This window comes from Pinus tabuliformis, chromosome 8 (assembly GCF_031772625.1).
Source record: "Pinus tabuliformis cultivar Carrire ecotype Pingquan chromosome 8, CPIR1, whole genome shotgun sequence".
NCBI classification, from domain to species: Eukaryota; Viridiplantae; Streptophyta; class Pinopsida; order Pinales; family Pinaceae; genus Pinus; species Pinus tabuliformis.
In genome coordinates this window covers 1,221,761,940-1,221,789,924 of record NC_142294.1, presented here as the reverse complement: position 1 = coordinate 1,221,789,924, position 27,985 = coordinate 1,221,761,940, and the positions used below count along the sequence as shown (strand labels likewise).

The 27,985-nt window shown below is 38.4% G+C and overlaps 1 protein-coding gene across 3 annotated transcripts in view; it reads right to left on the bottom strand.

Moving 5' to 3' along the window:
* Window positions 1-27,985, bottom strand: part of LOC149239795 (uncharacterized) — a 210,514-nt gene that overhangs the window by 8,805 nt on the left and 173,724 nt on the right. For 2 of the 3 annotated variants that reach the window (XM_089373537.1, XM_089373536.1), the window contains exon 8: window positions 18,395-19,156. In XM_089373537.1, coding sequence (XP_089229663.1) covers window positions 18,395-19,156 — 762 coding nt within the window. Of the gene's footprint in view, window positions 1-18,394; window positions 19,157-27,985 lie in introns of those variants that run through there. The other variant, XM_089373538.1, reaches the window with a different exon arrangement.

Here is a 27,985-nt window from a genome sequence, read left to right as displayed (position 1 = left end):
ATATATATATATAATTTAACTTTAATTATAATTATTATTTAATTATTTAATTCTATTATTTGATAATCAACTAACCAACTGATAGTATTAATCAACCAATTTGTTGGCCAAGGTATGCGACTATTGGGAAATACGATGGTTAACCCGCTATTACGGACTGCCAAACAAAAGATAGGGGGAATGAATTGTAGACCAGAGGCAACAGTTGTGTGATGTTGATGCAGGAGCATCTGACCCCCCCTAATCAAAAGAGGAAATCCAAAGCGGAGAACGAGAGGACGTGGACCATCGGAGCTGAACAGGGGACAAATCTGTTTAAAACAGAGTAAATGATGGAATGGATAAAGTCTCTCGAAGACTTTATTAAATGTAATCTGCCACATATGTATGCGTATAGAGAGTTTAGAGGTTTGTTGAGTGATTGTGGGAGGAAATCGTGAATCTTAAATGATCCACGACTGTTGTAATCTCTTATAAAAAGAGAGTCTATGTGTGTGAGATGGATAGAGAGTGAGAATAGATTAAATTTGTGAGAAAAAAGTGATCAAAATGTAGTTGAAGGGGAATTTGTTCCTAAGGCTGAAATGCCTTAGATCTATAACTATGTCGTGTATAATATAAAGTGTGTTTAAGTGTTGATATTGTGCGCTTTGTGTATATTTCATAGATAGTCTGAATGTTTCTGTGTTGCAGGTTTGATTGACCATCGATCACTATAAGGATTGATGGCGATCCAATCATAAACCAAAGATATCGAGTTAATTGTGATGTCGTGTATAGACAGAGTTTGGTGGAAAAATTGTGTTTTAATGCAAAAATCCATCAAAGGCGAGCGAGATTAAATTAAGGAGGAAACGGACGAAAATGCACAGGAGTCGTTGGATCGATATGATCAATGGACAGGACCATATCGCAGAGACAGAGGAATTGATATCGCATCGGCGGATTTAAATGCAAAAGTGGTATATCTGGCGAGGCAAAGGTGGTAAGTGGTAATATTGTGTGACCACCCAATTCCACTAACCGAACAACACGTAGCAGCGAGGAGGAGAGAGGAAACCGCTTTATCGGGCGGTTAAACCCCGTGCTACTTGTCCACCCGAAATCATCGTGGACTGTTGGATCCACTAATTGTAGTTCAACAGCGGAGGACCATCGAGCAAGTTTGTTGATCGATTGAATCAACAACCGTCGGATCGGAAGGAGGATCAACGATGGAGATTTAATCGTTGATCGCATTTCGGGAAGGGCTAGCGGACGATGTAATGGAATGCTGATATGCCGATAGCGATAAGCGTCGACCGGCGATCGGAGATCAGGCCAATCGAAGTTCAAAGGAGTAGCGCTGTAGAAAAGCTGGAAGGTGCGGACCCGAAGACTATAGAAGCGAATGTATACTTTTTGAAGTCCGGCCTTATGGTTCGGCTGCGGGTTTTCTCGTGTAATCCTGTGTATTCCGATAAATGAATGTTCCGGATTTTTAAAGGAAAATCCAATAAAGTGTTGTATGGTCCCAATTTAAAGGCTAAGGCCACGAATAACGCTTCCAATAGGTTTGTGGGCCCATAACCCATATGCCTCAGGATCGAAATTTGTAAATGAAAGGGATTTTGCCTTACCCCAAAATCTCCTTTCATCATTTGGTATCAGAGCAAGGAAAGGATTTCCTGCGAGAAGGAAGAAGAGTGCAACCAGAAGGAGAAGAGGTACAGTTGTGTTGAAGACTGGAGAGTCATGGTCTTCACTGTCGTACAGCGAATGGCAGCGGAAGGTGAGAAGACTTGCAGCAAGCCTAGAGCATGGAGTGCTCAATTGGTTCCAGAGGAAAGAACCAGAAGGATGCCAAAAGACTAAGCTCAGGAGAAAGCTTGGTGAGGTATCGTGTAGCAGAGGAACACTGTTACTGCAGAGGGTGGTTGCAACTCACAGAAGATCATGAAGGTAGTTTCACTGAGAAGTGGGTAGAATTGCTAAGGATAAGGAGAAGTATATGACCAGGAAGTCATAAATTTTTGCGCCTCGGGAGTCTGATGCAGGAGCATCTGACCCCCCCCCCCTTAATCAAAAGAGGAATCCAAAGCGGAGAATGAGAGGACGTGGACCATCAGAGCTAAACAGGGGACAAATCTATTTAAAACAGAGTAAATGATGGAATGGATAAAGTCTCTCAAAGACTTTATTAAATGTAATCTGCCACATATGTATGTGTATAGAGAGTTTAGGGGTTTGTCGAGTGATTGTGAGAGGAAATCGTGCATCTTAAATGATCCACAACTATTGTAATCTCTTATAAAAAGAGAGTCTGTGTGTGTGAGATGGATAGAGAGTGAGAACAGAGCGATCAAAATGTAGTTGAAGGGGAATTTGTTCATAAGGTTGAAATGCCTTAGATCTGTAACTATGTCATGTGTAATATAAAGTGTATTTAAGTGTTGATATTGTGTGTTGTGTGTATATTTCATAAATAGTCTGGATGTTTCTGTGTTGCAGGTTTGATCGACCATCGATCAGCGTAAGGATCGATGGTGATCCAATCATAAACCAAAGATATCGAGTTAATTGTGATGTCGTGTATAGACAGAGTTTGGTGGAAAAATTGTGTTTTAATGTAGAAATCCATTGAAAGCGAGTGAGATTAAATTAAGGAGGAAACGGACGAAAATGCACAGGAGTCGTTGGATCAATATGATCAATGGACAGGATCATATCGCAGAGACAGAGGAATTGATATCGCATCGGCCGATTTAAATGCAAAAGTGGTATATTGGGCGAGGCAAAGGTGGTAAGTGGTAATATTGTGTGACCGCCCAATTCCACTAACCAAGCGACACGTAGCAGCGAGGAGGAGAGAGGAAACCACTTTATCGGGCGGTTAATCCCCATGCTACTTGTCCACCCGAAATCATCGTGGACTGTTGGATCCACTAATTGTAGTTCAACAGCGGAGGACCATCGAGCAAGTTTGTTGATCGATTGAATCAACAACCGTCGGATCGGAAGGAGGATCAACGATGGAGATTTAATCGTTGATCGCATTTCGGGAAGGGCTAGCGGACGGTGTAATGGAATGTTGATACGCCGATAGCGATAAGTGCCGACCGGCGATCAGGCCAATCAAAGTTCAAAGGAGTAGCACTGTAGAAAAGCTGGAAGGTGCGAACCCGAAGATTTTATAGAAGCGGGTGTATACTTTTTGAAGTCCGGCCTTCTGGTTCGGCTGCGGGTTTTCCTGTGTAATCATGTGTATTCCGATAAATGAATGGTTCCAGGCAATGTTACATTAATCATTATCGGGATAATATCGACGTGAGGAAAAAATCGGAAAAAAAAAAAAAAAAAAAAAAAACCGTAATTATCGGGAAATAATCGGAAATAATCGGGAAAAAATTGTTTGGTACAAAAATATTCATTTTTTTTCATTTTTTTCAATTTTTTTAATATCTAAACCATCTACAACATAAGATAAATGCATTGACACATAAATATGATAAAAGAACTAATATATAAGATGTTTAATATCATTTCTAGTACTAAAATCACACATAACATTGAATCATGTCCTGAATAGTAAGCCCTGACTCCTGAGTCCCAACTCAACCTCAAAATATCAACAAAAAATATAATAATGTATCTCATCATGTCATAATGTCATATACAATAAAATGAAGAAAATAACTAAAGTCTAATCCTATTGATTTCCTCTGTTCCTCTTGCGAGAAAATGCCACAGCTTTCCCTTTCCCTTTAGATGTAGATGTTGGTGCTGGTGGAGTTGGCAGTGGAGTCTGCTATGCTCTAGAAGCTGAAAAACTAGAAGTAGCTATAGGAGGTAGACCACGTCCTCTACTGGTGGAAGGGGTAGGGCGGGCAGGGGGTGTCACCTGGAAACATTACATCTCCCAATCCTGAAATCCAGTAAAACTGATAAGACTGCTGGATTTTGAATGAAATCTAAAATTCTACTTTCTCCATATGAAATCCAATGAGGCCGGAACCACTCTCAAACATCTTGAGTCATTTCATAGTAATGTTAAAAATTTAAGTAAAAGGATGAAAATGAAGATTAAAGAGAATGTCACTTTTACTTTAAGAATTTAACATTACCATGAATAACATATCAATACTAGGGCCTAGACTTGATCATTAAGCTGGCCCACTCAAAAATTATTTGTTTCTTTCAAAAAAAGTTGCATTTCAATCATTTAGCATCCCTTAAAAAACCAAAAAAAACATTATAAAACCTCGCTATCGGAGACCCCCACGATAATTTCGATTGTTATCGCGATAAATTCAAATTTATCGCGATAATTTCATAAAAATCGGCTAAAAAAAATTCTCGGCGATAATCTCCTATATAATAATTGCAATAAAATCGCCATATCGAAAAAATCGCGATAATTTCAATTTATCGCGATTTTCACGACATTGGTTCTAGGTTTTTAAAGGAAAATCTAATAAAGTGTTGTATGGTCCCCGTTTAAAGGCTAAGGCCACGAATAATGCTTCCAATAGGTTTGTGGGCCCATAACGCATAGGCCTCAGGATCGAAATTTGTAAATGAAAGGGATTTTGCCTTACCACAAAATCTCCTTTCATCATTTGGTATCAGAGCAAGGAAAGGATTTCCTGCGAAAAGGAAGAAGAGTGCAACCAGAAGGAGAAGAGGTACAGTTGTGTTGAAGACTGGAGAGTTATGGTCTTTATTGTCGTACAACGAATGGCAGCAGAAGGTGAGAAGACTTGCAGCAAGCCTAGAGCATGGAGTGCTCAATTAGTTCCAGAGGAGAGAACCAGAAGGATGCCAAAAGACTAAGCTCAGGAGAAAGCTTGGTGAGGTATCGTGTAGTAGAGGAAGACTGTTACTACAGAGGTAGGTTGCAGCTCACAAAAGATAATGAAGGCAGTTCCACTAAGAAGTGGGTAGAATTGCTAAGGATAAGGAGAATCATATGACCAAAAGGTCATAAATTTTAGTGCCTCAGGAGTCTGATGCAGAAGCACCATTGATCAATGGAATATTTGATCGAGTGCTTAGACTGATCATGAAACGCATGATTCTCGAAGAGCTTAATGGAGCTCTAATTGCCACAATGAATCATTGTGGCCCCTTCTCCAAATTCTAGATTAAATAGCCCTACAACCATCATGCAAACCCATACTGCCTCACAACTCATCATACTCGTTACCATGTACTCGGCCTTTGCTGAACTAAGCACCATTGACTGTTTCTTTTTGCTACAGCACAAGATCATGGTTAATCCCAATCTGAAACAACATTCAGACGTGGATTTTATATCCACAACACTCCCAATCAAAATCTATGTACACTTGCAGCTTCACTCCACCAACTCCAACATATCTAAGTCAAAAGCAGTGTTGTGAACATCGCGATTAAATCGCGATTTTTTCGCCAAAACGATTTAATTGCCGATTTTTTCGGCGATTTTTTAAGTTACAAAAAAATCGCGAAAAATAATCGCAATCCAATCATTAAAAATCGTGGACGGCAAAAACAATGAGTTTAAAGGGTCGATTTTTTGTTTTTTTTGTCATTTTTTTCAGACATTGGGCAAGTTTGAGAGCTGAGGAGGAGAAAAAGTGATCTACAAGGGCAGGAGAGGAGAAAAGCAAAGGAATTTAGCATCCCAAGCAAGAAAAATTCGAGTTTGGACCAAGTTTCTTCCACAAAGAATGGTTTCCAGGAATGGACATCAAATTTGGCCCTTTATTTTTGTTGTTTCTTGTTTTTGCTAAGGTTTTTATAACCCATTGATTTTCAATGATTTTTGAGTGGATTTAATTGTATTTTTTTTTTCATTTTTGTTGAAGAGAGTGGAGAGGGTTCATTTTGGTAAAAAATGCAAAAACTTGATTGTTAGATTTAGAAGTTTAATTTCTTCTTGTGCCCTAGTTTTTTTGCATCATTTTTTCTTGGGTTTGAATGTGCATTTTTTCCATTATTGTTGCATTGAGTTGAGGTTTTTTGTCAAAAATTCAATGTGTTGTATGTAAATTTTATTTTTATTTTTTTAACTTGCAATTCTTGTTGTGCCCTACATTCAACTTCAAACTTCATCTTACATTAAAACTCAAGAGTTCAACAAAGTTACAAACATGCCAAGGAAATTGGACCCTTTGTGGTAATTTGGTGAACCTAATAGAGGGTTTGACATACCAAACTTGAATTGCACGTTATGTGGGCATCATATGACAGGGGGGTATACAGATTGAAGTATCACCTTGCACAAATCCCTGGACATGAGGTAGGGCCTTGCTCAAATACAAATCCAGAAATCATCCGAAGGGCCCTCAGATCATTGGAAAAAATAGAGCAAACCAAATTGTCCAAGTCAGCTCTGAAGAGTCAACTAGCAGAGAGTAGAGTCTTAGGAAGTTAACATGAGAGAGGCATTGGTTCTACTTCAGCATCAGTATCTACAACCAATCCTCTTGTTTCCTCATCATATTTTGTTCCTAGAACCACACCTAGTTCACAACCATCTATCTCTTCCATTATTAAAAAAAGGGAGAAAGATGAAGCTGACAAGTTGTTGGGCAAGTTTCTTCTTTGGAGTGATATTCCTTTTAGTGTTGCAAGGAGCAATCCATTTTTCCAGCCCTTTGTTGATGCTATTGCAGTTGTTGTCCCAAGGTACAAAGTCCCTTCTTAGGATGAATTTAGAGGGTGCATTCTTCAAAATGAAAAGGTTGACTGCACCAAGAGATTGGAGTTTAGGGCATCATCGTCACACACAGGATGCACTATGATGTCAAATGGTTGGACCGATCAAAAGGGTAGAAGCCTTATAAACTTCTTGGTTAATTGTCCCAAGGGGGCAATGTTTATGAAATTTGTTGATGCATCTGCACATATCAAAGATGCGCGATTATTATGTGATTTGTTGGATGTGTTTATTCTAGAGGTGGGTCCAGAACATGGTGACCAAGTCATAACGGACAATGCTCAAATTATGTTGTTGTTGGCAGGATGCTTATGGAGAGGCATCCTACCTTATTTTGCACACATTGTGTTGCACACTACATTGATTTGATGTTGGAGGGCATAGGAAAAAATCCTTTTGTCAAAGATATTGTTGACTCATCAAAAAGCATTACAAAATTTACATATAATCATGCATTTGTGCTTCATTTGATGAGAACATTCACCAACAACAAGGAGTTGATGCGCCATGCCATTACACAGTTTGCCACCAGTTTCATATCTTTTCAATCTCTCTTGAATTCTATGTGGCATGTGAATAGAATGTTTCTTTCAGATGAGTGGCGTGCTTTGGCATTTAGTCATAAACCACAAGGAGAAGCCATATGCAGATTAGTTTCATACCAGGAAAGCTTCTGGGCAAGAGTGCAAGAGGTGTGCAACATTATTGAACCTTTGGTAAAGGTTATTCGATTAATTGATGGTGACAAGCCCACAATGGGCTAATTGTATGAGGCCATGGACAGGGCCAAAGAATCCATTCGAACCTACTATGATGATAAGGGAGATGATGGGTTTCAAAAACAACTCCTCCTATAGGAAGTGATTGACGAACAATGGAACAATACACTCCATCTTCCCATGCATGTTGTAGGGATCTACCTGAACCCCGCTTTTGCTTATTTCTGTGGGTTCTTATTTGATGTTGATGTCATGGATGGATTCTTCACCTATGTTTAGAGGATGGTGCCATCTCCAGCGGAACGTGTAGAAATCTCCAAAGAAATGGAGATATACAAGATGGCAGGTGGCGCATTTAGCTTTGACATGGTTGTGGTTGATAGGAAGACTAAAATGCCAGGTATGTTTTAGTTCGTTTCAAATTTCATTGTCTCTTCAAGTTCATAACTTCATAGTTTGCTTCAACTTTCAAATTTCATTTTTTTCTTATGTTTATCTTATTTAGCAGAGTACCCAATCTGTGAAGGCTTGCCATTCAAGTGCTCAGCCAAACATGTAGCTCCTTAGGATGCGAGCGCAACTGGAGTGTATTTGAAAAAATACACACCAAGAAGCGCAATAGGTTAAAACTTAAAATATTCCAAATTTCCAATTAATTTTTTAAATTCATTGAATAATATTTTTTTTTAATTATTATTTTATAACCCTTGTATAGGTTGGAGTCCCAAGGACTTAATGACATGGTCTACGTCCACTACAATCTTCGATTATGGGTGATGCGACTTGAGAGGACACCTGATGTGGAGGCCATCTCATTGGATGGGATTTACACCATTGTTGCATGGAGGGTTGAGGTCAAGAGGCCTCTCATGGAGTCTATTATTGATTAGTTAGAAAAGGAGGTAGTGGAAGGGGTAAAGGAGGAGGAGGAGCAACAAGAGGAGGAGGTGACACCACCTACCTAGGCTACCCCTGTCACCAATAAAGGATGTAGTCTACCTCCTGTAGCTCCTATTTCTTCAGCTTCTAGAGCATAGAAGAGTCCACCGCCAACTCCACTTCCATCTACATCTAGAGGGAAAGCTATTGCATTTTCTCGCAAGAGGGGCAGAGAAAATCAATATTATTAGTTATTTGGTTCATTTCATTGTATATGAGATTACGACTCATGATATGAGATACATTATTATATTTTTATTTGATATTTTGAGGCTGAGTTGGGACTCAGGACTTACTATTCAAGACATGATTCATTGTTATGTGTGATGTAGCACTAGAAATGATATTACACATCTTATATATTAGTTCTTTTATCATATTTATGTGTCAATGCATTTATTTTATGTTGTAGATCCTTTAGATATTAAAAAAGTTGAAAAAAAATGAATATTTTTGTATTTGCCAATTTTTTTCGATTTTTTCCCAATATTATTGTTTTTCCCCCTCGCCCATTTAATCTCGATCACGATGTTCGCAACATTGGTCCAAAGTCCACTATACCTCGCAAGTACCTTAGCACATGCTTCGCTACCACCCAATGAGCTTGTCTCGACTCTACCATGAACTGGCTATGTGTTCATGGCAAAACAACTATCCACCCTAGTATTGACCAAATACATCAAAGAACTTATCGACGACCTATACAGTGTGGGATCCACCAAATAACCTTTAGAAGCACTCAACTTCTTCAAGTTAGTGATCATCACTATAGACATAAGCCTATGATCCTCCATCTTAAACCTCCTCAAGTTCTCCACTACATACCTGCCCTGCCTTCGAAAGATCTCTCCTGGCTATTGCCACACCTCCAATCCCAAAAAGTAATGCATCAAGCCGATGTCCTTCATCTTGAACTCTGAAGCAAGGTCCTTCTTGCACTTCCCTATAATCTTCTCTGACCCCTGTTAAGAAGAGATTGTCCACATAAAGCACCAAGATCAGTGGTACATCCTCAACAAGTACATAGTACGAGTTGGGGTCTGCCTCACTCTTGGTAAAGGCCAAGCCAAGAAGATATCCATTAACCCGGGCATACAATGCATGTGGAGTCTACTTCAATCAATAAAGGGCCTTCTTCAACCTGCACACATGAGACTCTCCCATGCACCTCAAAGCCTTGAGGCTACTCAATATACACCTCTGCTTCAATTACCCCGTTGAGGAATGTAGTCCTTACATCCATCTAATGTATCTTCCACCCCATCTCTGAAGCAATGGACATAACTACTTTAATGGATGCATATCTGCCGACAGGTGCAAACGTATCCTCGGCACTCCCTCCTATTGGGAGAACCCTCTCAACATGAACCTTCCTTTATACTTCTCGACGCTACCATCAATTTCATGTTTGATCTTGTAGATCAATCGAGATGCGACAACAAGCTTTCCCTCTAGCCTCAGCACTATATCCCACACATCATTCTTCATGACAGAGCTATACTACACCATGACATCCCTCCAGACTCGCACATATGCAACCTCAAAAGTACTGGAAAATCTCATCGCATATGGACTCTGCCTAAAAGTGTTGCTAGGAGCCTCCACATTCTCCTCAACATCCCTCAAGGTTTGCTCAACCCATATCAACCTCCTCCTAGTATAGCTTGAAGGAACAAGTTGATCCTCCTCCAAATCTACAAGTTGTGTCCCTGTTGTTGGTGCTATTGGTCCTTGCTCAACCTTAGGAGCCTCTCACTCTCAATCCTCTACCCTGTTGGCTCTCCCTCATGACACCTCCTAAAGGTCCACCATCCTACCCTCGTCAAATCTGAAATATTGATTGACTATCACCTTCCTCGGTCTTGGGAGGTAGATTATGTAGGCTTTGTGACCTCACTGTAACCAACAAATATCCCAAACAACTCACATCTAGTTTCGCTCATGTAAACATCTCCTCAAGAGTCCTGTCCTCCAATATCTGTGCAGAATTATTGTTTTGCACATAGCCAGTTGTATTGCAGGCTTTCACCGACAAAAACATAGGAAATTCCTGCTTATAAATCATTTCCCTCACTACCACCATTATGGTCCTATTTTTCCTCTCGACAACCCCATTCTATTGAGGGTTGCAAGGTACCGTGAACTCCTTGATCCTTGCTACCTTGCAAAAATCCTAGAACTCACTGGAGGTATACTCACCCCATTATCCAATCTCAGCACCTCAATCTTCGGGTTGCAAGGTACTATCATGAGGTCCTTCTTAATCCTTGCTATCTTGCAAAAATCCTAAAACTCATAGGAGAAACACTAGAAAACTTTCTAGGATCTTGCTCTGAAATTTCCTATTGCTTTCTCTCTCTGATGCTCTCCCTCGGGTTTGAACTGCGCCCTCATAGAAGTTGTGATCTGGGTAGCTCAATCTACCTTGCTTAGTTGCCCTCAATTGTGTCTATCCCCATCACGTTGACTTGCTCTTATAGTCTCTCGTTGGAGTATTAATGACCAAGATCTAATCACGATCGATGGCTAAAATCAATTTGACTCCATCAATACACTACTTTGGAAATCTCTAGAGAAAAAGTCGATTTTCTCAATTAATACCCATTAATTAATCAATTTTCCTAAGTTTGACTTAGGACCTTCTTAATTATTGATCAAATAATTTGATTGAGTGATTTCTAAGTGTTTTCTCTCGAAACCTTTTATGGCTTTTGGAGATATCGTGTTCCATAGCCTCTCTGACACCTTAGAGACTATAACACCTGTCCAATATTACCCCAAATCCATAAACTAATACTTGGATCTAATACATTCAAATGCATGTGGACCAATGGCAGTGTCATGTTTGGGTGGTACTATGTGACATTCATCGATGATTTTTCCTGGAAAAATATGGATCTACTTCATGAAGACCAAGGAAAGGCCTTCAACGACTTTCAAGAGTACACGGTCCAAGTGGAAAACTGGACAATGCAAAAGATCAAAGTTTTGAGCTGAGATAATGGAGGAGAATATTGTTGATACAAACAAACAAAGAGGAATTCTTTGATACCAATGTAACGAACAAAGTTCATATGAGCAACAGAATACTCAGAATATCTGGTATATCAGAATGTCCATCATGGAACAAATAATATATTAGATAAGAATATTTGAATACAAGTGAGATGATTACAAATGAGGGTCCCATATATATATATATATATATATATATATATATATATATATATATATATATATATATATATATATATATACCCTTTCACGAATATTCATGTCCTTAGAGACATGCCTCTTTGATACTAATCACTAATTAATGTACTAATTAATCATTACTATATTTACATTATTTTTATATAAATTATATTCATAATAGCAGCCCCTTGATGTCAACCAAGAAGAGGACCTTCCAACATTTGAGAAACCTATAAAAGGACTTCAACCTCACTTGAGAACACACACTTGGCATTCATTCATCTACAACTAAGAAAGATGTGAGAGTCCTAGAAGAGGACTAGAAGACCTGCGAAGGAAGAAGGAAAATTTTGTTGATTTCTGGAGTCCCTCTCTTGTCTAGCTCTCATATGCAAAGTTTTTTTTATATCTATGGTTACCACAGGCTCGAGTTTTGCAAAAGAAGATTGCAGACTTCATTTGAGGAGCATATCTACTTGTTAATGGTTGACCTGGTCTTGGTGAGTTGGTCTTAGGCCTATGGTCTTGGAAGTCTTCTTTGAAATGTTAAGAAGAGGGTTCTTTGGGATTCTTCCCTATTGAAGGGCTTTTCCCTGGCTTGGAGCTTATCTCTGGTGTTCTCTTTGTCTTTGGGATCTTCTTGTTTGGCATTTGTCTTGATGATGAACAAAACATGATAATAATATGAATAACTCATATAATTCACATGAACTTGTCAAAGTTTAAGAGCAATCATAACAGAAACCTTAACTACATACTGCCCTAGATTTCTCAGCAAAAGGGACTTTGACCTAATTGACATACATTTCTGCAATTCAATCTCAAGCAAGAAGAAAGGAGAAAAGAAAGAGTGAAGGTCTAGGAGAAGGAAGCATTTCAAGAAGGAATAAAAAATTTGAAGTTTGTGACTATTTTCTCTCACACGTACTTAGAATTAGGGTTCCTGTAGCGGCTGGAAGATCGAAAACTGCAGGTCCGAGTTGCAGGTCTAATATTGAGGGCCAAAACTTTGATTTCAACTAGTTTGACTTTTGTTGACTTTGAAGACCTTGATTTGCTTGAGGAAGAATCTCTTAGAAGGTTGATACATGCAAGACAGTTAGGATTTTTGTTGTCTACAAGGGACCGAAGTTGCAGTTCTAAAGTAGAGGACCCAATAATGCCATTAAAGCAGTTCAAGGAAGGTTTGACTCTCGCTGACCTTAAAGGATTTGACCAGCTTGAGGAAGGATTTCTTGGAGAATTGACTTGGTGCTTGGAGGAGGTCTTGACTTTGGTATTTATGTCTCAGTTTTCTCATTTGAATTGATTCTCTAAGAAGAGAAGAGATTCTTACTGGGTTTTCCCCTTGGAGGGGATTTTCCTTGGCTTGGAGCCTACTTCTTGTGTCATTGTCTTTATGTTTTATGCTCTTGATAATTGTTTGGTGAAGAGAATCTAAGAAAGAATAAGAAGAATCTAACTAAAGATCACAAGCAATTATTAAGGATGAGGAAAAAAGTTTAAATAGTTGCCCTACTACATTCTCCAACAACTTGTGTCTTGGTCCTACTTGGAATTGGCTTAAGATGTTCACAACAAAGCAGATGTGCAGCCTGGTGTTAACCAAATACATCAACATACCAATTAGTTGTCGGTACATAGATGGATCTACCAATCTGGAGTCGGAACCTCTTAACTTCCTCAAGTTAGTCACCACAGGAGTTGCCATGGATTTGCAATCCATCATACCGAATCTCTGAAGGATCTCTATTACATACTTTCCTTGACCAAGGAAGACTTTGTCAGGTTTCTTCCATACTTCTAATCCCAAGAAATAGTCAATCAACCCTAGATCCTTCATATCGAACTTAGAAGCCAACTGCTTCTTGCACTGAATGATAAGAGGTTGGGCACTTGTCAAAAAAAAAGTCGTCAACATATAATAGTAGCATCATAGGTGCATTCTTTACAACCTTAAAGTAAAGGTTTGGATCGACTTTGCTTGTGCTAAATCCCAGTGTTGTCAGATAGTTGTCGATACAAGCATGCCAAGCTCTTAGAGCTTGCTTGTGTCCATACAAGGCTTTCTTCAACTTACAAACATGAGATTTTGTTCCATATACCCCAAATCCTTGAGGTTGCTCTCTTCCTCAATTACTCCATTGAGGAAGGAAGTCTTTACATCCATCTGGTGAAATTCCCATCCCATAGAAGCAGCAAGTGAAATGATGGATATAATGGAGGTGTACATGGAAACTAGAACAAAAGTCTTATGATAATCTTCTCCCACTTTTTGGGAGAACCCTCAAGCCACGAATCATGCCTTATATATATCGATACTCCCATCTACAACATGCTTAATCTTGTATATCCACTTGGAAGTCACGACTGACTTCCCCTTAGGCATTGGCACAATCTCCTAGACATCATTCTTCATGAGATTGGTATTCCTCATTCATAGCTTCCTTCCACACTTGCTGGCCAGTTGCTTCTTCACTCGTGGAAAGTTCTTTGTCAACAAGTTTTGTCATGAGAGTTGCATAGCTAGAGAACCTCTTCGGTTTCATCACCTCTCTAGATGTGGCATCAAGAAACACATGTCCTCTTGCCTCTTCCAATGTGGATCTAAGCCATGCTGGTCTCCTCTTGATCTCTGGAACGATGACTAGTTTTGTTGGATCTTGAGGCACTTCTGACCTTTCGGTACATTTTGTAGAACTTGAATGCTCTTCTCTTGAGGCCTTCTACTGTACTTCTTCCAAGGAATCTACAAAGACTTCCTTAGACCCCCAATATGCCAATTTTTCATCAAAAGTGACATCTCGGTTGACCTCAATCCATCGTTGCTCTAGAATGTATATTTTATAAGCTTTTGAAGATTCACAATATCCAACAAATATGCCTTTCTTTCTTGAAGGCTCAAGCTTGTTCAACTTATCCTTAGGAACATGAATATATACAGGACAACCAAAGATTCTCATGTGCCCGACCTCTGGCTTCCTTTTAAAGAAGGCTTCTTCAGGAGTCATACCTTCCAGAACTCTATGAGGACTTCGATTTTGAATGTACATAGTTGTTCGTGATGCTTCGCCCCATAAGAACAATGGCAAGTCCAAGTCATGCATCATGGCCTTGACAGATTCTTCAGTGGTTTGGTTCTTTCGTTCTACTACATCATTCTGATGTGGATTATAGGGGACAATTATCTCCCTCTTAATCCCAACCTACTTGTAGAAAGCAACAAGCTCTTTTGAGGTGTATTCTCCTCCATCGTCAAATCTCAGTATCATGTTCTTTTTACCTGTCAAGTTTTCCACTTCAACTTTGAATTCCTAAAACTTGTCGAATACCTTATCTTTTGTCTTCATTAGATATATCCATGTGTTACGGGAAAAGTCATTCAATGAATGTCACATAGTACAACGAACAACCAAGTTATTTTACGAGCATCAAACCACATACATCAAAATGGATCAGGTACAAAGCTTCCTTAGATCTGTTGTCACTATTTGGAAATGGTTTCTTGATGTTCTTCCCAAGAGCACAACCTTTGCATACACCATATTTCTTTATCTGTAGTTCAAAAACCCCTGACACTATTGCACTTAATTCAGACAATGCTCTAAAAATAAGATGCCCATACCTTCAGTGCCATAACTCACTTGAATCTATTTCATCATGTAAAAATGCTTGATCTGGTTGACTCACAAGTCTATACAGTGTTCCATCATGAATCCCAATAACCCTAGCATCATCTATACTAAAGCCCTTTGACTACGCAAGTACTTTTCCATCCACAAAAGCAACCCTATCTCCTTTATCTTCTAAACAAGAAACAGAGACAAGATTCTTTTTCAAAACTAGTACATAAAGGACATTGTTGAGATGAACGTTGTTACCAGATTCTAGCTCTATGGATGCCTTTCCAACTCCTTTGACGACATAGTTATTATTGTCTCCCAATTCTATTTTTGTAATGCTTGAAAGATTCTCATGCTCTCCAGTCATGTGTCTTGATGCTCCACAATCTACCAGCCACATGCCGTCATCATTCGCAAAGGAACCTATCAAAACAAAATAGTAGAAGAAATCTTTTTCACTTCTGGACTTCTACGGTTTTTCATCTTCTTCAACTTCAATAGCAGAAGCATGTTGATTACCTTTTCTTTTCTTGTTAGCCATATTAGGACAATCTACCTTAAAATGTCTATATTCTTGACAACCATAGCATTCTATCTTTGATAAGTCTTACTTCTTCTTAGAGGAAGAAGATCATTTTCTTAACTTCTTATGTTGAGGTCCAAACTTCTTCCTTTCTTTGTTCTTGAAACAAGTTGCAAGGCCGTAAACTTCTTCATCTTGATGATCTCTAATCATCAATCTTGCTTCTTCTTGAGCACAGGATGTCCATAATTGTTCAAATGAAGGAGCTTATTTCCAATTGCTTATATATGTTGCAACTGCATCCCATGATCTAGGGAGACCATTGAGTGTTGTTATCACAAGTTCTTGATCGGGAATTGATTCTCTAATGGCTTGAATTCGATCTCTTATTTGTGAAATCCTCACGAAGTATAAAGCAACAGTGTCGCCATTAGTCATCCTTGTACCTCGAAGCTCATTCTTTAAACTCATGCACTGACCAACATTCTTGATAGTGTAGAGATTTATTGAGGCATCATACATCTTCTTGGAGGTACCATGATTTGCAATGTAGGGAACCAAATAATCCCTAGTGCAGTCTATTATGATGCTCGTAGCATTCATGCCATCTTCCTTGAACTTCGCTTTTCCTGCATCATCTTTTGGTTCAATAACCTTCCCTGTAACGATATCCAAAACCTTGCTCTTGGCAAGAAGAATGTCTATTCTAGCTTTCCATGCTCTGAAGTTTGATGCTCCCTCTAGCTTGTTCTCAGATTTCATAGATGTAGCCATCAAAACCAATTTGCTAAAGAACTTGAATAGATTGCTTTCTAGGGTTTTTCCGAAGTGATCTTAATGTTTCTTCCTTTCTTCACCAAAGCTCTAATACCATGTTGATTTTCTAGTGCAATTAGGGTTAGGACTATATTTCTAAAATTTTGATGTAGATCTTATTTTTAACTTATTCCATATATCATTAAGCAATTATACTTCAGAAATTCAACAATAAAGCACAGTAAAGTGTAGATATCACAATGCACAAAAGGGAGACAAGATTTACCCTAGGAAAACCCACTACGGGGAAAACCCCAACAACCCTTTCAATAGAGAAATTATTCTTGTTCAATGAGAGACACACCTAGACCTATGGTCAAACCTGGTCTTCTCCTCGAAGTCAAGTCACCCAAACTGATCTTGCACTTTGGTCTTGATCCTGCACTTCCAGAATTTCGGCCCTCCTAAAATAACCAGTTGCCCAAAATTTCAACCCTACAACAATTGCCCTAGTAACTCAGCAAATTTCAACCCCCTGCAACAATTGCCCTAGAAAAATGTGAATCATAGAGAGAGATTCCTTCACACGTGCGAGTTGCTAGAGAGAGAGGAGAGAGAAAATTTGACCTTCTTCTTTGTCCTTCTTTGTCCTTCTTGTCCTTTGCTCACTTGCCCAGACACTGTCTTGAGAGAGAAATGTGAATTTCCCAAATGAGGAGCTCGTGTTGTCTTTATATAGTGGTCTGTCTACGGTGAATGGACGTGTCGCTTGGCCAGGACCGACTTCACTTGGAGGGAAGCCAACTTGTCACTTTTTGGAGCTCATTTCAAAAATTCAAATTTACATCTTTTAAAAGTCGCAATGGGACTTTGACTCAAAATAAATTTTCCTTTGACTCAAGCATTTATAAATATGCTTTACAATGATAAATATCATTACATCAAGTGACCAAAAGTACATTATGAAGAATAACCATAGTTACAAATTCAACAAGAAGTAATTATCATTTTAGAAGATCCTATCAAAAATCAACAGCAACAACCTCACTTATCTATGATCACCCTCTCAACATAAATTATTATTGACTAAAAATAAGATCTTATTAGGATGCAGCAATAGAACTTAGTTACATGTCATGACATTATTGTGATACATGTGCACTTGATGAAATGCAATTTTCAAATTTACTAAAGCAAGATACATAGGAGGGGCAATTAATAGGAAGGATTGATGATGACCATATTCTTTCCTCACAATGGAGGTATCCATAAGATGGGTGATTAACCAATTCCTTTGTAGAGTCTAAGAAGATTGCTTAGTTTGTTAAAATATATTTTCCTACCTACATAAAATGTCGTAAAGAAGGAATTTGGGAGACTGGTCCATGAGACTAGACTCAAGAGTGTGTACACACTCTAGCCACTAAGCACTGATTGTTGCTTACTGTGGGCTAAACTTACATAACCACGTAACTTACAAGATGTAATGCAATGAAGATTTTTATTCTCATTCTACAGAAAACCTCAAAAATTTATACATGGAGCACCTTGCATGATAGACATCACTTAAAATCAATCAAAAGGAAAAAAAGAGAACTCAAATGTTTGCTTTGTCATCTATGACTGACGAAGCTGAAATGAATGAAAAATGCAAATGTATACTCCAGAGGAGATGAGAACACAGAAGCTTCCAGTTACTAAAATTTCTACTTAACAAATTTGAAGTGACTTTACACTTAAAACATAGATATTAGATAACAGTCAGTCTCTGAAAAAGAACTTCAGGCATCTCACGATATTATTGGCATGCATGTGCATTTAATGAAAAGCAATAACCATATTTATTAAATTAACATCAGTTATTTTCAATTAACAAAATATAACATTATCCGGAGGTGGAAATACAAGCACACTTTTATCTTAGGAACAGAAATTGAAAGTCTGAACTGAACCACACCTGCTGGAATTTTTGTAGGAGTGGTCCTTTCTTCTTAGCACGTTTACTGAGCCAGTAAGAATAGACTTCACGTACAAAAAAAGATGGTCCAATTTTTGCCTTCATCACCTCTTCAAGCTTAATTAACTGATTGCTCTCATCAACAGTGACATCAAAATTATCTGGCACGGCCCCTCCAACCAGACCTATGTTGACACCTCTATTTCTCATGTACTTTAATAACTGTCGTCCCTTCCGCTTCCGATTAATATCAGTTAAATATAAAATCTTCTCATTCTCATGTTTCTGGGAATTTAAGACTTTATGACTGCCATTATCTAAAATAAGCATCTTATTTCTGCTGAGAGTTTTGCACCTGCTCAGTCTCTGTCTAACTGCTGATTGAAATCTATGTCTTAAGTTTCTTCTTCTTCGCCTTTTTGGAAGAGAGTCCTCTTTTGCAATATTAGATGCATCATTAATGTTCAATTCTTTTTCAGGGAATCCGTGGTCAATACCATTGCTCTGCGAATTGCCATACTGCAATTCTCCATTGACACTATGGCCCAATCCAGATGAGTCAATTTGATCAGAATCTAGGATTGTTGGGAGACAGCGAAGACCTGAACCATAACTGCTTTCTTCAGCCTTATCCACTTCATATTTCAGCTCCTTTGCATCTGCATATGCTTTCTCATCAATTGCAGTTCGCATAAGTGACAAATTTCCATGCCGCGGACAAAAGGAACGCACATTAACTACTTGGTCATTGATATGTTGCAACTGCAAAATCTCCACATTGTTAATTAATTAAAAAAAAAGTTCTGCATTTCATTTACTTGTTTTCGTAATCATTAATATCAAGGAATGTCATTTTTGTAAAACAATAATTAAACAAAATCCATAGACAGCATGAAAAAAAAAGTGAGAAACAAAAGTAACCTTAACGATTTGTGTTAGCCTTTATCATCTTGCAATTGACAATATGAAAAACAGGGTTATAATTCAAATAATGTACTATATGCACGGGTTTAAAAACTACACCAAAAGCGTTCCAATGTCAACAGGAAATGCAATAGATGCCACCAGAAACTCTCAACTGAAATGAAAAGCTAATTGTTCAAATTCCTTACTCCACTAAATCTAACCAATAAGGGTTCAGACCCTGAAAAAATAATTTCTATTATTACTTTTAATTTTTGAACAATGTAAAATTGTTTGCCCAAGAGTGACATCTTCTACGCATTGAACCAGCAGAGATAACCACAGGCCTATAGGGTTACACCTACAAGCACTACATTGACCAAATAAGTAGTAATTTACGTTTAGTCCATTTGGACCCATGAAAATTCATTTAAAAAACAAAAAACCAAAAGCTAACCAATAAAGGTTCAGGCCCTGACAACTTAATTTTTATTATCACCTTTGATTTCCAAACAATGGCAAATGTTTGTCTAAAAGTTGGCATCTTCTGCAGATTGAAACAGCAGAGATGATCATGGACTATACGGAAGCACCTAGAATCTCCACTTTGACCAAATAAGATGTGGTTTAGGATTAGTGCATTTGGACTCATGAATATATATATGAAAGCATTGAAAACACAAAATAAGACTGTCCCAAGAATATATTTGCACTAGTAAGAAAAGAATTATTTATCACAAGTTAGAAAATTTCTCTAGTGTAGATTGATCCATTTCAATAGAATGAATTTCAGTGAATGAAGCATATTTTTATTATTTCACAATAATAAAAATGAAGCATATTTTTTTATTTTCTTCATCTTTCCTATATAAAGAACATTTCAGGTGACATTACAAACCCTAATGTAGGGTACCCTATCAAAAATATTTATAAAGTGTTAAAATAATGGACTTTTTTTTACGAGTAATTAATCATGCATTCATACAGTCTGCAGGTGGTAGTACAATTGGCAAAAAACATGTTGGCAAGCCCTTGTGTATCAATGTGATCAGAAGTTCAATCCCCAGACATGTCTCACCAGACGAACCAAACAAAAAAAAATCATGCATTCATACAATTAGAGCAGTAATAACCATCATCTAATCGGTGATGTCATGATCATAACCACTGTGATTTTCATCACAAGATATGATTTTCAGCAGGATATATATGGAGATTCTCATGGATTATGGGTACACACTTTCAACTTTTGCTTGGAGACGATGCTTTGACTGCTTCCGTTGATGATGTTTCGATAAGAGGAGACTCACTTTTTTTCTCGAATAGTCATGATTGATGGCCTATCTATTGGTACTATTCAAAAAACATGCCTTTTCTTGAAGCATCATCTTGTTAAGTGGATATTTCATGATGATGCATGCAGCTTGCCTCAGATGAGTTATCTTGACATCATGGTATTATTCCTTGCACTTTTGTATTGATATATATTCATTGCATTGATATTATATGATGAGATATGGCTCTTGTGGAGCACTCTAGTGATTTGGGGTTTATTTCAAGTATGGATTGCATCTTCGAAAAGTTGGCATCGCATGCTTGCGGAGTGCTTTGAATATAATACTATAAACTCCTTTTTCACATTGTTCCAATCTTTTTGAGTTTGTTTCGAAAGGTTTAGCTTGGCTTGAGCCCCGTGGTATGAGAAACCTTGCTTATGGGGCTTGGTTTGTCACAAGAAGATGCTTATAACAACTATGAACCACTTGTAGTGCTGTTCCCATGAGTTGTTGGCTTTTGGAGAAGAAGACTTGGAGATTTTTACTATCTGGAGCATCCTGTTAGTATCCTACAAAGATTTACCTAATATTATTCTAGTTCACTCATTTTTGGCATCTTGATTCCTGACATTTGCTTTGGTCAACCATGGAAGGACGTCCCCTTAACGATGCCACACATGCCATCAAAGGGTTCATTACGCATATTTTGAGGGTGGTTACATTTTGGAGCTTGAACTTGGACAACCTAGTGCACACTTCTCTATGCCACAACGTGAGTGCCCCAACTCTTGAGGCCTTTCTACACTCCTTTTCATAATGAGGAAGAGCATGTCCACTTGAAGAGGTTACTTTGCGCAGATTTTCATTGGTGAAGGCGTCCACCTATGGAGGATGTTTACTTGGTCTTCTACCCTGTTGGTGTTGTTACTAAATGGGATGTTTGCATGTGCCACATATAGCCTTTGTACACTTTTCAATGCACTTCATAGAAAAACCTGCCCTTGGAGGCCAACCATATGGTTTGAGTTATTTATTTGGCAAGATTATTGAGATATTCTTGAGTAGCACTTTCACTTGGAGGATTTTCAAATTTCGTTGGAGCCACACATGCCACATTTGAGGCACTTGCATCATTGTTGGCACACATCTAATTTGGGAACTCACCCACCCTTTCAAGCAGCACGTTGACACACATCTTGAGGATCTAGTTTGTGGATTGATTTGCTTCAAGGAGAATTGGGAAGTCATGTGAGACAATGAAATGGTCCATCACTCATCTAGAGGAGGCATCATACCTTATTGGGATATTTTTGGTCGTTGTTGCATAAACAACTCCTGTGTGTTTACTAAGGTTGACTTGCCTCGTGGAATTGGTTACATGAAAGAATTATTCTATTATTTCATACCATATTTCATTGATTCTTGTTGAAGGATGCCCATCTCAACAACTTATTGCTACTTTTACAAAGACAGTTGTTGAATAAGTTTGAAATGTAATATCTTATTGGCATTTCCTCAGAGAACGAATGTATCTATGAAACAATTTCTTCTTTATTGTAGAGATAGAGTTGAAACCTATACAAGTCTTTAATCTCTCCATTTGATGTATGGTTGGAATTGAGGAGTGTTTGCACCCGACGCTACATCTCGAAAATGGTAGAAATTTAAATCAAATGGATAAATTTCAGCTGCAAACTTTAGAAGAAATCTGCCTTGTACAATCACTATAGATCCTCTTCTCCTTTTGGATTAGTGCATGCCAATCCCAAGGGGGTGTCCCTGGATTGTTGTACTTTGACCTGTTGAAATATGTAACTAGGTTCAGTCTTCATAATGACATATGTAATCATGATTTTATGTATTTAATGTAAAGAGAAAAATAGATTTATTACTATTATTCTTGAGGCATGGGTTTCATATTCAAGGGAAAATTATTTATAGGTCAAGCACCCATTGAGTTATTCTAGGAGTCTACAAGTCAACTGAATCAGTGTCATCTATGGAAGACCCTTTTCGGCATGTTACATATTGTAAAGAGAAAGTTATTTGAGTCAAAACTAGAGTCAAAGGCCCTCCAAGGCCTTATCAAGGTGCAAGAAACAAGTCGACCTATCAAACAGTGAAGTTGCCTCCTACAGATGACATGTCGGCCTAATGAGGCTCTCTAGAAGCTTATATATAAGAGGGAAGTCGATCACATTTGGGGGAATCCAAGCAGCTCAAAACAAGTTCGATCAAGTGAAGAGAAGGAAACATAAATCAGCGAAGAAGAAGAGAATTCTAAAGAAGAAGAAATCGAGTTTTGAGGACTGGTTTTGGGCCATCATTCTCACACGTGCGAAGGAGAGCTAGGGCACATTTAAGTTGCAGCAAGTTCAGATTGCAGTTATCGAAAGAAGCTGAGTCTTGGGTTAAAAGAAGTCTCCCTTGCAAGCCAAATTGACAAGAAGAAGAAGTCATCTCAAGTGACAGAAAGAGGATGACAAAAACATCAGAAAATCTTACACGTGCCATCTATGGTTTCTGCAGCAGGGGCTGAGAATTGCAGGTCAAAATTGCAGTCAAAGGTTGCAGGTCTGAAGTCTAGGTCAAAGGAGGGATTGCACTTGCTACAAGGCAAGACTAAATTGTTTTGACTTTGCTATAAGAGAAAAAGGTTGACTTGATCTTGGAGGAGTTTTGGTTAAGGATCAAGGTCTTAGAATTTGTCATTTGAAGTTGTATAAGAAGAGAATAGTTCTTATGTCCTCTTGTCTCATTGTTCTTTATGGTTTGGTAGTTGTTTGATGATAAGAACATAATAATACTAAGTGAAAGAAAAAGCTAATCAAATTAAGTTTAAAATATATCACAATCAGTAATCAAAGTAAGAGAAATCATCTAATCTAACTGTTCCTAGATTTCTCAACATGACCTTCAAATCTGCAAATTTAAAATCGGTGAACAACAATCATAAAATATATTTTCCCTACCACAAAACTACCAAGAAAACAAGTTAAGGCTAGATCAAATTGCTTGAAGAATTTTCCACGAAGAAACAGCTAATAAGGGTGTGATTGGACAGTGAGAAAGAAAGCACCTGTAAGTGATTAGAAAATCAAAACACAGCGCAGCGCTGAGTGAACGATGTTTTCAGGTCTCCAATTAAAATGTCAGAGACTAACAAGATAGAAAAGAATGATAAGGTTGAACGATTCACCTTCATTTATGGCTAGTCTATTCGTTGGTCCTCAATTACCCAAAAAGCTAGATTTAATTTCAGGTAACGGGTCCCACCAAAATTCTTTTTAACACGTTGCTTCTTTCAAAGCTGATATGAATAAAATGTTTTAACACATGTGCAGTGAAGAGAGGGTTTATGGCTCAAGGTTATGTCACAAGGTTCGTCGAACTTTAACCGTGAGGTTTGAATTTTGGCAAATCTTGAAAAAAAATTGAGGTTTGGTGAACCTCATAGTCATTGACCAAGTCCATAGATCAAAACTCATAACTTCATGACACAACTCAAGCTTGTAATTTATCTTTGCAATTTCCATGTCCGTGATAGCATTTATGATTATTTACAACTCACTTCTTAAGGCCCCAACTCTTGCAATCTCCGTTCCTCCAACCCCTGCACAGCCTTTGTGCACCCCAAAAAATAGAAAAATTTGGCCCAGTAAACACTCTCCACTTCAGCGCTACAAAAAGGTACCAATCTCTACATCCAACCAAGGAAAATACTCCCACAAATGCCTGGAATCTCCAATCAAAAAAAGTTGCTAACTGCCTTCTATGCCCAAGAGAACACGCAAAATTGGGTGAAGCTTCTGCAATCAGCTCAAGCGAAGCCCTGAATTGGACTCCCAAATTCCTCACTAGGGAGACACTCAAGGTTCTCCGAAATGAGGGTGGAATTTCTGCTTGGAATTCATGTGTTAAGCAGCACTTCTGTTCTTGTGTTCAAAATCTCCAAGAGAATTCGATCTCATGAGATAGTGTTGACAGTGTTGGATGCCGCCAACATACAAGGGGGTCTCACCGACGAAAAGTCCCAATTAGACTTCGCACCATTTTGTGTGGGAGCCCTTCTGGAATTAAGGCCCAGCAGACATATATTCTTAAAGATATGCCTTGGCTTCAATACTCAGCACAAGAGAGTAATACATTGACATATTCTTAAAGATATGCCTTGGCTTCAATATTCAGCACAAGAGAGTAATACATTGGTAATTTTGGATTAGCAAGTGAGTATGCCTTGTGGATATTCAATTGTGGAACATATCAAAGTTCTTCTGCCGAAAGGGAAAGAAAAGTGAACCTTTTGAAGACAAGTAATAGTACTAGTCTAGAAAAGACACATGAGCATATACATAAGAATGAATTGTCTATCAACAGGCAAAATAGTTCACACAAACGCAACAATTCTTGAAACAAATACAACACACCTTCAACAAGATAAATACCAAAGCCACCAAAATAATTCAATTTCCTTAGTACAAATGAAAACAACGGATATCGCAAACACTCAAAGATTAGTCTTACAATATTTACGACATACGCATGAAACTGTAGCTCAACAGGCTTCTGAATTAAGTTAAAGTTCCAAGATACATTAAGACGATGAACACACTAGCTCCAATAATGGATCATTAGAGCGACCACATGCTCGTCCAAAAGGACTGTCTTCCTCTCTAATGCTTGGTAGGAGGAAACAAGGTGAAAATTCCTTTACATGAGCAATGAGGGCATATATATAACAAATGGGTGATCATTCACCTCCCTTATAACTCTTGGACTACCCCTATCACTGTTTCACTTCCCTATGACCTTTCAACTCCCACATGAATTTTCACATTACATGGATAATCTTGGACTTCCACTTTACATTACATTTTTCCAATATAAAATTTACATAATCCACAAAATGATGTGGCGCAAAATGACTCACGACATGACATGACACTGGTGACATGAACTATATGATGACATGGTCATGTCAAGCCACTCTTTGTTGTTGCTTTCTTTGGGTCTTCTTGAGAAATGGAACATGGTCTTCTTCTTCCTCTGTATGGCTTGAAGATAAGGAGTCTTCAACGTAAACTTGATCTCCAATAGTCGTCACAAACTGATGTCCCTTTATCTTCTCTTCATTGGTCAACTTGTTAGTTTGTCTTCTAGTAGGGTCTCCTTCTCCATCTCCTTCATCATCATCCTATCATAACATGATAGAAAACCTGAAACTGAAATCCACTCATGACAAGACGACATCACTCTGATAAATCCCTAGTCTAATATGCTTCATGATAACCACTGACTGAGTTGGAACCGAGTGATAAGCTGGGAGACAGACTCAATGATTGGATAGTTGTGCAACTCAGAAGGTCAGGGTCCAGGACAAAGCCTTAAGATTGCGCAATGCACAGTTCAGATAGGCCATGGATTGTCATCTGTGCAGTTCAGGTAGGCCAGGGGTTGTCATCTGCACAATTGAGGGGCTCAAGAGGTCAGGCTGAGGGCTTCAGGCTTGAGATTGCCCACTACATAGTTTCGAAGGGACAGAGATTGAGGGATTGCACAGTTGCACGGTTCAAGAGCTCAAGGCTAAGGCTTGATGCTTGAGATTGTGCAATGCGTAGAGGAGGCTAGTTGAGGGCAAGGATTGGGCAGATCTAGAGCTCAAGGGTCAGGACTGAGCAATGTGATTGTGCAGTGCACAGTTCTGGGAGGTCGAGACTATGTATTGTGCAGTGCCAAGAGGCAAAGCTGAGGCTTGAGGTCGAGAAGTTCTCCAAATTTCACTAAGTGTTGGATCAGAGAAATGAAAATGAACAGTGATAAGACTTGAGTATGATCACACACTTAGAATACTCGACAACACAACATAGATCACCCAAAACACATGAACAACATACTTTCCTCAATGCGACGACATTGCGACAGTTTACCCCAAGTGTGACACTAAAGGTACAATTTGCGACCACAATGACAACATTTGTGCGACATAGCTTGAACCATTGGAAATGAGTGTGATACATGCTTACATCGTAAGAATAACTCATTAACACAAAGATCATCCTTTGAAACAAGCCAGAACCACATATATGTGATATGTGACGCTTGCTTATGCTAAAAGACGACACTTTGATTTTCCTTGAAAAGTGACAAGAACACTGACTGAAAACACATGTAACGACTCCAAATACTTGCGACGAAAGCATGCAAAGTCAAAGTAGGCTCTCAAATTTGGATGCAAGCCAAAATTTTGAAAGGCGTTGTAGTAGCAAAACCAGATAGATAGGCAAAAAAATGAAGAATGAGAGCCTCCTTGTGATATTTATAAGTGTTGGTCTCTTCTCCATTTGTGGGCCCTAATCTCCACTCGCTCACACCTCCTTTCTTTCTCTCCTCTCACCTTTAGTGTGAATTCTTCATGTGGTTCGAACCCCCTTTCTTGTGGCCCCCACATTTCACTAGCAAACTATTTTTCCCTTTTTCTCTAAAAATCAAGTGGGGTCTACTCAAACTGTTTTTTGTAAGTCACTAAATCATCAAAATGTCAAAAATACAAAAATGGAATACTCTTAGCAAAATTTTATGTAGTGGGGATATCCCAAATTAACATAGAAAAGGAGAGTGAGTTAAATGCACATGCTACAGTTAACTTGGTATAAGACTTAGTTCACTAAGAGAATCTTCCTCGAGATTATCACCAACTACCACCTTTCCTTGCAACAAATGCATGCACTAAAGTTGTCCCATTTTAACTTCATGCATGCATCCTAATCACATTAACATGTGTGCACCTTAATATGCCAAATGTCTTCTCGAAAAACACCATGTCTCCTAATAGGAAGGTTGCCACATGTTGCATTATGGGACTGCCAAGTGTCGCTCATGTCCAACAATTGCTAAAAATAGGAACTCTTAAGATACCCCCAGATATAATACTTATTAGGCTCAAATTCTCAAGGAGAATCCAAAGATGTTCTCAAAACCGACATTCAGGAACTTGTACCTCAAAACACTAAAAATTACTCTATCGTGACCAAAGTTTGTGTAGCCTATCTCCAAAATACGATAAGATAAAGCAAATTACCTTGTCCCTGCAACTTTGCAATACAGCCAAACCCCGACTCATATACCAAAGATTGAAATACATCACTAATCACCAACGACATGATGCAAAATGACATTTAACCCTCCAAATTTTATAGGACGCAAATCTAGGGGTGAACAAGGACAGATCCCTTAGAGTTTAGTTGAATATCCATTGGATACTCTTGGCGAATAATGAAATTCTCTATGGTTAACATGCTTTCTAGATCTTAATGCTTTCTCCCTTATTTTTATAAGTAGCTTGACATAAGCCTATAGAGTAAGAATTTGATATGATATGTCCACTTTCCTTCATCTAGTCCTTGGGATGGTG